General features: G+C 39.8%; 1 protein-coding gene across 1 annotated transcript in view; it reads right to left on the bottom strand.

The window, feature by feature from the left end:
* LOC127571338 (metabotropic glutamate receptor 7-like) overlaps window positions 1–15,202 on the bottom strand; it is a 547,846-nt gene that overhangs the window by 193,473 nt on the left and 339,171 nt on the right. Inside the window, exon 6 of the mRNA XM_052017627.1 lies at window positions 2,508–2,708. Within this exon, the coding sequence (XP_051873587.1) occupies window positions 2,508–2,708 (201 nt within the window). The remainder of the gene's footprint in view (window positions 1–2,507; window positions 2,709–15,202) is intronic.

Raw genomic sequence — 15,202 nt, 5'->3', positions numbered from 1 at the left:
TGAGGTTCTTTCTCAATCATTAAATCTCACCTATAAGGAGATGCAACATTGGCCTCTTCATTTCTAACTAATGTGGTGAATTCGACATGGAATGAAAGTAGAAAACACCCAAACAATTCAGCATTCTTGATAGTACATCAAGTTAAAATATTAAATCTATGCTTCCCTCTGTACCATTGCTGCCTTACCTGCTGACAGGATTCAGCATCTTCTGTTGTGATTTCACATCGCTACATTTGCAATATTTTGCTTGTAAATTGTGTTAGAAATTGTATTAGAAACATAATTTACATTGCCTTTGCCAAACTGTTATCAACTCATGTACCCATCAAGAGTTGAAACAGAAATTGCAAACTGAAAAAGTGTAGGAGAAAGTCCATTTTCCTTAATTCACTGGGGAAAGTCTTGCTCCAATAAGAGTTGTCTCTTTTGTTCCTCAAATTACTTTACAATGAAAGAAAATGCAATTATTGTGAATAAATTAGATGAAGATTTCCTTGCCACATTGTTTACCCAACAACAAATCCATGTGGATCAGCAGAATGCAAACCAAATGTTTCGATCTGCAAGTCTACCAGATGTCAATCCTCTAATCCAATCTTATCTCATCAAGGTATTAACTGTGTGGATGAAAACTGAATGCATGAGAGCCAGTGTTCAATTGGCAATGCTAGGATTAAAGCAACTGCTGTGTCTTCGAAACTGGACACATGTCCTAATAGTTCCTTAACTGACAATACATATGGAAGCAGTTGATCATCATAGTCAAGTAGGATTAGCAAAAGGAATGCATCTAGCCCCATCCCTGCTTCCCCAAATATTTACCAGGATACTGGAAAGAGATCTGCTACTATAGTCCAATTCTGGTTCCTAACCTCAGAATTCTTTGTCTCTTATGTTCCTTTTGTTTTTGCTCTTGAATTAATGTGCTGAAGGCTCTTCTGATATCTTTCAGCAGACGTATTTACTCTCATTCTCGGTGAGGTATCTACACAAAGCACTGGCAGTAAGGCACAGAACTTGGAGATGACCTCACTGTGCTTTCTGAACAATAAATTCCAATCAAATGCCATTCCATCTATTATGTTCAAAGGAATGTGGTGGTAATAAGTGAATGTGCTTATTTCTGTTCCTTCTGCAACTTTTCATCAAAGAATAACAAGTGAAATACAAGAACATGCAGTCTCATTGCTACATGTTCCTATCATGTCAAAGAACATGTAGTGTAACACATGAGATGCTGGAGGAACTCAGTGAGTCAGGCAGCATCCATGGAGGAAAACTGACAGTCAACATTTCAGATCGAGACCCTTTGTCTGGACTGAAAGATAGTGAGGAGATAGCCAGTATAAAAAGATGGAGGGTTCATCTGGTGTCAAACTGAAGAACTTCCCCTCTCTAGAATAAGGTTAGCCTCCACTTCAAAATAATGGTAAAAAAAACTAAATGTGAAAGTGTGAGGTAAGTGCAGATTCTGAAGACCGTTGAAAGTGTTATATTGGGTTTTGATATAGTTCAATACATATGACCATCACCATTTCTTTTTAATAAATAATTGATGGTGTCTTTTCAAGGTGACCTCATCCTTTATTGTCACAGCAGCATGCTTGGTTGCAGATAGTTACTTTTAGCAATTTCCATGACAGTGACAGAATTTATATAATAGATCCCCTAACCCCATGCTGTTATCCTGATTTTTCTCCTAACAATAAGGAAAAGGTTATTTGGCACCTTATCGGCCTTTACCTCACAATAGGTGGCACATAGAAGTAAAAAAAAAGAGATCAAGGTCTGGAAAATGTCAAAGAGATGATTAGAGAGACCTAAATGTTTAGAAAAAAAGACATAAAAGCAAGAGAGTTTTATTGAGGGATTTAGCCTTTGGGTTTATAATTCATTTGAATAGAAATTTCCATTTTCTAAAAGTGGATTTCTTTCCACTCCTGAATTAACAAATCCTTGACTACAGCACAGTCTCTATTATGTGTGTGCCAATCATTGCCATTCCCTATTCGACGCCAAAATGTTCATGGAACACCTTGCAGTTACCTTGTAGCCACCTCACTTGTTCACCCCAAATGTTCATGGAGCACCTTGCAGTTACTGCCACCTTACTGCACCCTATACTGACATTAGCCTTCTACTATTATTCATTTAAAATACCAAAGTCCAGATTTGCACCAACTGTATTTACTATTCAAAGTTATCTGAGGCAAAATATGTGTCAAAAGAACATAAGAAAGAGAAGCAGGCAACAAAATCACACACTTCCTGACCATTTGAACAATGATTACTGTTTTAAGACATATTTGACATGCCTGAGACGAAAAGAACATTTATTGTGGAGTTGTTACTTATTAGATTGTTAACATTAAATGAAAATTGGAACACTCAGTTTTGTCTTACGTGAAACACCAATATAACTGAATAACAGCAAATACACAAAGAATGGAAATGAGGTTGCACTTTCCTTTAGTTCTCCAACAACGGTTGACCAACACACTTACCATTAAAATGTATATTGCGGATATACCGCAGGAGATCTTCTCCACTAACTGGGTCCATCGCAGGACAGATGCCAATGTAGCCAGGGCACAAATTTTTGTGCATGTTCTGCAGTGCGTGGGCCATGGCATATACAGCGTCAATCACAAACTGAACTTTACCTTCCTGTTGGTATTGGGAGTGCAATCCAATCCTTTCTTCTCCTGTGGAAGGGGAAATTCAACAGTGAAAAATAATTGTCACAAAATGCTCACGCTAAAGAGATTGTTGTTGTAAGCTAGAAAATAAGATCAAAGACATTAGTGGACAAATAGTTAATTGTATTGCATTCTTCAGTTAGATAGTTTAGTGTAGGATTCTTTTTGAAGTTAAAAACCCAATGGACAAGCATTGTTAAATGAAACTATTAAGCATAATCCTATTATTATTGCCACTACAATCTAGAGTTCTATTAAGGCTATATTCTATCATGGAATAAAATGTCCACATGAGATTTATTTTAGGATATAATTGATCCACAAGTCTCTTGTACCACATGATTTCAATAAGAAAGGTGATAGATGACTGAGGATTTAGGCTGTAATTCAATGCAGGGCATAGATGGCATTAACCAATGTTCACGGTACACAAGGAATGATGATTGAGCTTTATGATCCCTATTGAAGATTAAGCAGATGAATAATTTGTGGAAATACTCATCCAAAATTCTTTCCAGTATTTGAAGACTGTAAGCTATATAATGGTGAAAGGTTAACATGATTGGATGTGATGTTGTGCATCATGACATGGTTGAGAATTCAGTACATTTTGGAAGAGAGTATAGGAGGTGACAGATGAAGTATGCAATATATACTGGTCCATTACAGCTAGCAGCTGGTAGGTTCAGTAGCAGAATTGTTAGACCTTTCTTTTGGCCTCAGACATTACGTAGAGCCAAAAATGATTTGAGAATGAAGATGTTATCCTCTATCTATATCCTTCATGGTATTACATACCTCCACTTTGTTTTTTCTGCTTAGAGAAGAGCAAGTTCAGTTATTTCAGTCTCATTGTATTTTTATTCCGCTTCACACAAATCATTCTGGTAAATTTCCTCTGAATCCATGTTGGGGCCTTCATTTTAATAAGATCTATATGCACTCTTACACAAGATTCCTAAATTCTCAGGCATTCATCCAGAAAGGAAGATGATCTGACTGATTCCTCTGAACCAAGCAGATTGCTTCCTTGTTCAGTCCTATCCCTGGGAGTTAGGGAACAGTGTCAGGAAAATGGAGGTTAAGTCCTCTTTCTTTTCTTCAAGTATGAGAATTTCGTGAGCTTGAAAACTTGAAGTGGCACTGGGCCATCATCTTGTAGGGCTGTGGTGGAATTATTTTCTCACCCAAATATATCGAAAACTCCAGGTCTTCTGAGCGTAATCAGTGCTCTAGTTGTATTGTCACCTAGATGTTAAACCACTTTCTCTCGGCAGAAACCAAACTCAATGCCAATTTAAGTAGTGATCCTAATATGGGCTAACTTTAAGTGACAAACAGGAGATGGGAAACAGGGCACTCTGCATCTTTGAGAGACTGCGACAGAATGTCATTGGAGATGGTACTTGGTCTTAGCTGTGACATCAAACTGACAGGGATACTTCATAGGGCTTACATCACTGCCAGGCTCCTTGATGGCAGCTCCGGCAAGGACAGATCCATTAACTTAGATGAGAGCAGGTTTCACTCGTCTGTAAAGGTCTGCTCCTGAAGTTTCTTCCACGATAAAATGTTGCAATGGCAACATCATCCATACGTCATGTGGTGATTAAGATCAATATTGGATGTGAAGCCACATCCATGTACATGGTAGATGCCATGGGATACCATACCATCTGTTCACTAAAGCCTAATCATTTCTAATAATTGATTTTCTGTAGTTAAAGTATAATATGGAGCAGATGTAATAGAATATCTTAACCCTTAAACCAGTAGCTCAGGAGCCTTTTGTCTTGACTGGGGACAGATATTTTAGGTAAATGGTCTCCAGTGTATCACCTTGAGCCGTGATAATTGAGTGTAGGCAGTGACTAACTAATTTGTGGGCAGTGACTAACTAATTCAGTGATTATCAATTTGACAAAACGAATTAAAAAGAATAGCCTTAAAGCCATGCCAGTCACCTTAATAATTTAACGAAGTAAAAAAACATAGTAATATATTCTGGCTTTAGCAAAACTCAAACTATTTCTTATTGAGTGGAAATTTGCATCAAATATCTTGCTGAATATGGACAGATGAAACAATCAGCCTGACATCCTCTGACCCTTAAGATTTTCAATTTAAATAAACAGCACACAAAACTAACAGTGCACATAAATTGCATTAATTGTCATGGGCCATCACAAAACAACATTGACTGTAGCTGTTATAAGCTCCTGTACATATAGTAATGAGCATCTTCTCATGACTGCCATGGATTTGTCTCAAGGCAAATGATTCCTTCAATTGAGCCCTGAGTGTAGGTCATGTTAGGTGCAACAACAATGCCAAATTTGATAGTGCACAGAGTATTTTAAAGCAATGTCCTTATGCAGCTTAATTCCTGCAACCATGATCACTTTCGCTGCATGCTGGCTAGGAATGCTTGCGTTTCTTGATACAGGACATGGCAGACATCAAAGACTGAGCATCCCTGAGATGAGTTCATCTCAGACTTGGAGGTGTCCATGTGGATGATCAAGGTATTCAACTTTGACAAGGGCACTGTCATCCTACTCAGCATTTATCCATGACCTTGCAAATCTACATGCAGCTCCAACAATTTTGATACCAAGTCAGTCCTACGGAGTCCATCCTCTTGTAGACGACCATGTTTTTAACCCATTGATTGTCAGTCACTGAGGCTCTCAGCAGCAACTTCAGCAGTTCAACTATTGATAACATAGTGGTGCGACAGGTAGTAATGCTGGCTTGCAACTCCAACGACTTGGGTTGGATTGTAACCTCTGGTGGTTACTGTGTGGAATTTGCATGCTCTCCCTGTGACTGTGTGGATCCCCTCTGGTGCTCCCATTACCAAAATCCATACCAATTGGTAGATTAATTGGTTCCTGTCAGTTACCACAGTGCAGGCGGATGATAGGAGAATCAGAAGGGAGTTAGTGGGCATCTGATAGAGGACAGGTTACAGGGAAATGAATGTGGAAATGCAATCGATGACAATGCTATGAGAGCTGGCATAAACTTAATGGGCTGAATGGCCACTTTCAATGTTGTAAGGAATTATAATACAGGATACCCGCACTGTGATGTTCAGCCTATCTTAGAGGGAAATATAGGAGGCTTCATTTGTATATTTATGCTTGGTATTATAGATAATTTTAAATAATTTTTGATGCAATAACTGATGCAATAATGCTTTGGAATCCAGATGGTTCCAGTAATACTGTGAAAAGAACACAATGATAGATATTAGATCGCCACCAACTTGTGGGGATTATATGAGAATTTTAAAAAGATTACTCATGCAGAGACAGCACAGTTCAAAACCTCAACACAGACAATACTGCTTACCAGAGGAGTCACAAAATATCATTGGCGACATACCAGAGAAATTGGCAGATATCTACTAGATGGATAAATGAATCAATATCAGTGTCCTCTTCCAGGCAAACATCCCTAACACTGAGGCTCTAATTACATTCAACCTGCAATGAGGAGCAGACAACATAGTTTGCATGCCCAAAACCAGGTTCACGAAACATATGCTCTATTCCAAGTTCTATCATGGGAAGAGGTACCACATAGACAGAGAAAAAAATTCAAGTATGGGCTCAAAGCCTCCTATATGCAACATCCCCCTGACTCTTGGGAATCTGCTCTAAGTGGAGAAGGAGCATTCAGGATGGCACTGAGAAACTTGAATCCATGCATCAGCGGCAAACAGAAGTCCACTACAAATGGTGGAAGGGGTGCACCACCTCATCACCTGCCTACCCCGTCAGGTACCTATATCCTCTCTGCAAGTCATCCTCAGTCCTGAGAGACCTCCTAAGAAGAAGGTTGTCCGTTTCACCTTCTGCTCTGATCACAATATTTTCCTTGCCAAAGAATTCCACAGTACCTCTGGGAGGTATCAACAATTAGATATTTCCAGTCCACCATTCGTTTCTGTGTATACCTGATATTTAGAAAAGTTTGCTTGCTTTCCCTAATATTGTGGAATTACTTTCCTGAATTGATTGCTGCTGAGAGGCATTTGCCATGTTGAGCAGGCATTGGAGCCAATGAATCTGGATGCTGCATTATTTAAGTCTCCATTTTATTTTGCCCTTATTTTTATCCAAAAACTAGAGCAATTCCATTCATTAATGAGAACAGGGAACAGTCTTCAGTCATTCACTTGTTACTCCAAAATCTGCTTGGCAGAACTCCATCAGGCAATTTTCAACACTCGAATTGCAACTATTTGATACTCTCACCTCAGAGAAAATAATCTATCCTCCAATAAGTGGCTGTCATGCTTCCATCAACAATTTCTTGCAATAATGTGTATTTAATATAGAAAAATATCGGCAGTGAAAAAAAACCTTAAAAAACTCACAATAAGAGGAAAAATTTATTGCAGTCAAACCTCATAACAAACATAAAATAAGACCATAACAGCATAAAAATTCAAATCTTATTGTGGTTTGATCAATAAAACAAGTTATTGGTCAATTTCTATGGGTATAAAGTTTCATCAGAATTTTCCCCTTGTGATATCACACACAATTAAACATTTAAAAATTGCTTCCATTGACTACTTTTATTTTGCAGTTATAAGTTATTATAACTCAGATTAAATACATCAAATAAATTGGTTATCTTTAGTATAATTTTGCATGTGTAACTTAATACATAAATTGTCTAGAAATTAATATACAGAGCACTAAATGACTTCTTATCCTAAGTAATTTTTAATGCAATTTTGGGCATTGGAATTAGTTAACCAATTAAAAAGGATACCTTCTGCCTCCTAGTAATCAATATGTCTGTTAACTGTTTGCTTAATGAATTAACTTAATTCATTTATAAAAGGATTACTCATTAAACTAATGTGTTTATAGGCTATTCATTTATCTTTAATTAATTTCGCATAAAACATCAAATAATAAATTGCTAATAGATTGAGCAGTGACTTAAAGAAACTTTATTGAAATTTAGTTTGAGTGTACACATATTCATAGGATAAATGGAGTGTATAATATGACATTAACTTGACAAAGTCATCGGCATTAAAATGCTGTTGGAGGCTTAAATTGAACAGAAAGAAAGAAAATTCAAGGATGAGGTCAGATCATTTTGTCTGGTGAAGCACATTATGGGGGATTATGATGCAGCATCCAGCAATATCACTAACAGTCCACCATGTCTTCTTTCCTAATAGTCATCCTTATGTTAAAGACACCCGAGGCAAGGCCAGAATTAATTGCCCAATCGTAGCCACTCTTGAGAAGGTAAGTCAACTTAACTTGCTTACTTAAGTAAGTCAACTGAACTTGCTACAATCGATGTGGTGAAGATTCTAAAAGGTGGTGATGTGCCCATGTGCCTTCATCCCTCCCCTTCTTTCTTCCAAATATTTGGATTTTAGAGATGTTGTAAGGTCTTCTGCAGATACTCAGCCAGTGGCTGAAGGAGTGGCTGTTTAAACATGTGGTGCTCATCAAGTGGACTTTTTAAACCTGAATGATGTTCAATTTATTGAGAATTGCTAAAGCTGCTCTCTTCTAATCATCAGACTCTTTATTTCAGCCTTATAAATGGTAGATAGCATTTGGAACAGTATCGAAGAACAAAAACACTCCTACATTGTTCCAAAAAAGCTTGATGTAACATCAAGGAAGAGCACCTCATCTTCTGTCCAGGCAAGTTGCTACCATCTGTACACAATGTTGAATTCAACAATTTCAGATAACCTGCCTTTCCCATTTGCTTCAGAACTGGCCAGTGTGAGGCAAGGTCATCAACATGTAACATTAACTCAGATGTTCTTTCTTCACAGAAGTTTACTGATCTGCTGAGTATTTCCAGCATTTTCTTTTATTTCAGATTTCCCACTCAGTTCTGCATTTCACAGTTCTAGCATTGTTTTTGTTTGCTCTACTGGCTTTGTTCACCTCAATCTATTTACTGTCCTCCAGACGGACCTGCTGTGGTTATTAGGCATTCATCAAGATTCTTAAACAGCATTTCTATTGCCTGAAGAATCTGTGTCTCTACCCTGAGCTCTCCATCCTTCCCCCTCTCTGCAATTGAAAACGTATGTTTTCTTACTTTTCCAGTTCTGATGAAAGGTCGTTGATCTGAAATGTTAACTTGGCTTCTTTCTCCACAGACGCTGCCTGACATACTGAGTATCTGCAGCATTTTTCTTCATCTTTCAGATTTAGAGCATATGCAATATTTTGGTTTTTCAAAGGACTGAATTTTTCTTGGCTATTCCATAGACCTCTGCCAGGAAGTCCCGGGAAAAGGCACATAACATCACCATTATGTCATCATTCCTACCAGACTTTAACTATCACTCCTACTTGATGCTGAACAAAAAAAATACAACATCACTCCTACCAGATTCCTGCCATTATTCCTCCCATGCTTTGATCATAAAACTCTGCCAATCACTATGACCAGACCTCCACCATTACTCCAGCTAGACTCCTGCCAAAACACACACTGCATTCAGGGTACTATTTTTCAAACATGTTCAATGCCACTTCACAATGGCCATTAGTCTGATAAGCAGCCATTCACCAATTGCAGAAACCACTGCTTTCTCAACCTCGGCCAATTTGATATTCAACGTAACCAGCTCAAACATTGCACAATTTTTAGCAGTGGTTGCATTTGCTGCAAACTGCAGGGCCCATGAAGTACTTCGTGAAAATATAGTTGTTGTAATGTAGGAAACACGGGAAGCTTCATAGACAACAAAATGATAATGGCCATATAACTGATTTTAATAATGTTCTTTAAGGGTTAGAGGTTGGCTCAAACAGTAGTTCCAAAACTGAGAGTCCAACAGACATGGAGTGGAAACACAGCTGACAGCAGGTACATGAGGTTTTGATAATATTGAGGTAACGCAGCTGGAAGGTTCACAAAAAAATAAAAATAAATGATAAATTGCCTAGGCACAAAAAAATTCGGGCTCAAGTCAAAAACACTGGGAAACCAGTGAGCTTGAATGTTCTGTCTTATTCAAGATAGAGTCATGGGATCTTTTACATCCATCCTATAGAACAGATACTGCAACACCCTTGTAACTACACTGGAGTTTCAGCCTTAGCTTGCGAAAGGGACTAAAACCCTCAACCCAAAGAGCGAGAATGTAATCAACTGAGCTGTCTCTAAGAAAAAGTATAAAAGCAACACATGAGTAACCCTGGATGGTTCTGTGTTGTTACCTTAACTGAGCAGGACCTCGATGAAAGTAGCATGATGAGAGATGTTGATTTGATGATTTGTCTTCTGTCAACTAATGTGCTGTTGAAAACAACTGAACTAAGCCTGTTTAGTCTCCAAAAGTTCAGACAAAATCCCACAGAGATTCATGACTGAAACTTTGGTACTTTCTTTTTTGTTGGCTGTTGTATCCAAATATCAATGTATTTAAACTCTCAACCCAGACTTATGCAAAGAGGGTCAATGTTTGTTGAGGCCTATTGGAAGTGACTGTAATGTGTGGGCTACACACATACACAGGTGTGCCCTGACTGATATCTTCCCTTTCTGCTCTTGCTGTCTCTGAGCATTAATTATTTTGCTGTGTGAATATTGTGAACCGGTGCAAAGACTGCTATTTGCTTATCAAGGGCACAGGCCAGTGCTTGTTTATGAGACTGGATCATTCTCCCATCATAGGAAAACCTGATCCAGGAACAAGGAAGCTTGGCAAAGTAACTGCCCAGGCTAAAAATGTGGGGTTTTCAGTCAAAAACATTGGAAACCTGTGGGCTAGGACATTCTTTCTTGTTCAGAGTAGTGACGTGAGATCTTTCTGTTGATTGGATAATGCAGAACCCAACAACTTTCATACAAATTTGGAGATACAAGAGTGCAGATGTTGGAATCTGGAGCAACAAACAATCTGCTGGAGGAACTCAATGGCTCAAGCAGCACCTGTGGGAGGAAAAGAATTGCCATTGTTTCAGGTCAAAACTCTGCATCTGAGAGTGGAGAGACGAGATGGCCAGCATAAAGAGGAGAAGGGGAGTGGTGAGGAAGGATTCTGAGGTGATTGGTGGGCTGAGGAGCTGTGTAAGGTGATGGGCAGGTTGTGCCAGGTAGGGGAGCAGGGTGGAGGTGGGAGACAATGTAACTATAAACATAATTATCTATATATTAAACAATCAGTCCACCTCTGCTGCTGAACAAAGGTATGTTTTATATGGGATATTATTGCATTGCCTGCTTCTATTATCGTTAATGAAGAACAAAATCCTGCACATTAGCTGAGAAAAGGAACCAATGCAAGACCTTTAGCATCCACATGAAAAAAAAATGACGAGAGTGAGGAAGTGTCATTGATGTGGAATCACCTAGAGAGCAGAAGCAGGTAGGAGGAGAAGACAGGCCTGATTTTACAAGATTAAAGTACCTTCCCCAGCAGGTACATGAGAAATAGGTCCAAGTCTACTTTTGCTCCTCTCAGAGCAAGAATACTTTTTATGGTGCTTTCACGTTCTTGCATCCTTATTCTATGTGTATGAAGTGTCGAAGTACAGAATTGAAAGCATGTGGCAATCCATGAAGCAACTGTCAACTTCTGCATTAACTGCTGCACTCTTCCTCACAACTCAGATTGCTGCCACACAGACTGTATTCTGTTGAAGAAAGTTATTCCTTCACACAAGTCAACTAGAAAAGATAGAAGAAGAAAGCTCAGACCCAAAGACTGTGAGTGATAATGTGATTCATGCTATTACAAGGCAGGTTCCACTTACTTATTTTGTTATTTGGGATGGTTTTCTGAGGGTAGTGATGCAGAAAAAACTGGAATCACTCAAGAAGCACCAGATGCTCTGATGAGGAGGGATTATAAGTATCGTTGAAATGGGCAGAAGGATCAAATGGATTAAATGGATCCTGATTTATACTTACATTTGTAGCAGCTCAGTGCAGGGCAAGTATAAATCCTTTACTTATTGTAGATAGGATCATTATTTGTGTAACATTGGCAATTTTACTAATCCAATACCTATGCAATCCATGGATACATGTCTATATAACTTTTGAGCTTTAGAAATTGAACAAATAGCATTCTGTGTAAATAATATGAGCTTGGATAAACTCCTAATTAATCTAAGACTAGTAGAAAATGACTTATAGAACATTCGAGCACAGTACAGGCCCTTCAGCCCACGATGTTGTGCCGACATTTTATCCCACTCTAAGATCTATCTAACCCTTCCCTCCCACATAGCCCTCCATTTCTCCATCATTCATGTGGCTATCTAAGAGACTCTTAAATGTCCCTAATTTATCTGCTCCCATAACCTCTTCCGGCAGTGCGTTATTTTGGTGGAATGCAATTCATTCTGGTGGCGGACATCATTGTCAGGTTTGAAAGAGTCTGATATTGCCAAAACTGAAGAGAGTGAAATGAGTCAAATTTAGTGACTCAAAAATCAACCAGAAATTATGTGTTTTGGATCACACAATTACATTTGCAGCTTAGCTTTTGCTTATTAGTACTACAGGCACATTCCAATGTTATTTTCACGCATATAAGAGCTATTTTACATGTAATCCATATTGAGTTGTTGCAAGACTAGTAACATGCATATCAGAACACCCCAACCATCAGTCACATGGGAATTGCCATCAGTCACATTCACGTTGGAATCACCACCTATCACAGTCGTGTGGGAATTGTCACCCATTAATTGCATCAGAATCACCACCAGTCACAGTTACATGGGAATCCCCATCAATTACACTTGCATCAGAATCACCACCAATTACACACATTCAGGTCCTCACCAATCACAGTTGTAACAGGATCCCCACTATTTTCAACCTCTTGCTAAGCTCAGCACTGTTCTTCTTACACTGATTTGGTATACACATTCAACCTTGACTGGGCACTTCTTCACATGCCCATCTGCCCATCCACCACTGACAAATATCTCTTATCTGTGTCCAAGGTCACGTCTCTCACATTCTCTATCTATTACATTCCATAAATGTTCTCTTCCAGCTATTTAATAGTGTCCCAGGGAGAGAGGGAGAACCAAAGTTAGTACTTCATCAACTTCTCAGTAGGTTGGATATTGGGGGAATCAAGGCAAGCTTGGTCGTTAGATCAGCAACAGAAATAGAAGTCTAAAAGAATGTGGAAAGAAAATTTAATCATGCAAACATGACATTAGCAGTGAAGGAAATGTGCATAATGTTTACTTAGAGTATTCTCCTCTTCTCAGTTGCGGTTACACCTCCCACAGGGTGGTCACACCTCCCAGAGGAGGGAGTGCAGGAAGATGCTTATGAATTCTCAGAAGTTTGGCATGTCTGTGCAGCCAATGGAAACCACTGGCCAAACACTGGACAGGGCTGAAAACCCATGCACTGCCGTTCTACCTGGCAATGTCACTGGGAAATGCACATGACTGCCATCCCTGGCAAAGAGACCACGACTTACCCACCTTGTAGGCTGGTGATCGAGATCCTGAGCACGTCTTTGCCACAGCTCTGAAAGAGGAGATGGAGGGGAGCACAATGATGACTTTACCATGCCTTACTGATGTATGGCTACTAACTGGCAGCAGATGTTGAGTCTACCAGTCCACAAGTGAGTCCAATCATCTGACAGGATACCCCAGGCCTACTGAAGCACCGGGATCAATGCTGTGAAGTTTATGCTAATGTCAGTTATTTTGTTATTTCCATATGACACAGAATGAGATCATTTCAGCCCATCAAGTCTCTGCCAGCTCACAGAATCATCCCATTCGCACATTAATTTCCCAGTAACCTATTCTGCCTATATTCCTATCAATTTTCCCTGCATTTTACAATTCATCTGCATACTAGGGGCAGCTTAGTGTCCAATTAACCTACCAACCTGCAGGTCTTTGGGATATGAGAGGGAAACCCAGGCAATCACAAGGAGAATGGATAAGTTCCACGCAGACAGCTCCCGAGGTCAGGATTGAGCCTGGGTCATTGGAGCTGTGAGATAGTGGTTCTACTAGTTGTGCCATTGGCATCCCGAATGCTACATTTCTCTCCTGATTCCTTTTTTCCTATAGAGCTCCAGGTCAGTGAGAAGTAAGGAGCTACTGCTGCTTCTGATGCTCATGACTTATCATCATCTGAGGTGGGTATATCTTCTAGAAGAGCAAATGGAAGATGAATGCTGTTTTCACGGGGTGTGTTTTGCCATCAAAAAACAGCCAGCCTGATCTATCAGTAGCCCTGTGCAATCAGTGAATGTCTCATGAGTCCCCAGTTCACTTGAATGTGGAACTGCATGTTATGCCCCTCAATTCATGCACCACAATCTCGAAAGCAATGGACGAAGCCAAATGTGATGTAGTCCAACCTTGGAAATAGCCCTGGCCTGTGTCCTAAAGGGAGGCCAAGTGACGCTTGGAACCCAGAATACTGTTCTGGGAGCAAATCATCCTCGAAACTGAGGAGCTGAAGAGGAGGTCTGAGGCCCAAAGTAATTCATGATAAGGAGCAGGCTTATAGATCTGACAGACTGCAGCTCAGGTGTACAAATTTCCAAAGTGTGTAACATAACCTCTCAGCATGCCGTGGTCATTGGAGCTGTGAGGCAGCAGCTCTGCCAGTAGCACAGTGGCACAACTTTTGCCTCACATCTCCAGTGACCCAAGATTAATCCTGATCTCCGGTGCTGTCTGTGTGGAGTTTACATGTTCTCCCTGCAACACCGGGGGTTTCTTCCCACATCTCGGAGATGTGCAGGTTGGTAAATTAATTGGGCACTTTAAGTTGCCTCTGGTGTGTAGGTGAGCGGTAGAATGTGGGTAAGGGGTGGGGGAGTTATAGGGAACGTGGGGAGAATAAAATGAAATTACTAAGGGATTACTGTAAAATGGGTGCCTGATTGTTGGGCATGAACACGGTGGTCTGAAGGACCTGTTCTGTGCTGTATATCTCTATGACTCATTAATACTGTGAACAAAACCTGCAAACAGCTGCAAGGTATCAGTGGTTATTGACATCCTTGCCTGCTGTTTCTTCATCCCTTCAGTTGCCTTGTGTTCTTGACTTGTTTTCACTGGAGAGATCCAGGAGGCAAAGGAAATCCGTGGTCTCACAGGTAAACTACAAAAGCCATGTTAATGTCACCACAGTTGGGTGATTAACAGATGGCAATTGACAACCTGCCTTTAACAAGCAGCAGATTGTATGCAGTCTGACCTACTCCAGTTAAGTGCTGCGATTGGAGGGTTGGTACAAGTTTCCTGATAGGCTGTCAATTTCCTTGGTCTTCACTTCCCAGCTGCTCCCAAACAAAAGCATTCCTCCACATTGAAATTCAGCCCAATGTTTCAGGAAGGCTGCCTGAAAGCTGTCAGAGTGGTAGTTGACACATTTACCACATCATTTTGTGCTGTTTAGAACACAAGGAAATAAGCCACATTGTACCACAGCCTCCTCCACTATTCAATATCATGGACAGCTAATGTTGTTTGTTTATT

Source organism: Pristis pectinata, chromosome 6, assembly GCF_009764475.1.
Source record: "Pristis pectinata isolate sPriPec2 chromosome 6, sPriPec2.1.pri, whole genome shotgun sequence".
Taxonomy (NCBI): Eukaryota; Metazoa; Chordata; class Chondrichthyes; order Rhinopristiformes; family Pristidae; genus Pristis; species Pristis pectinata.
This window is presented reverse-complemented; position numbering and strand designations above follow the sequence as displayed.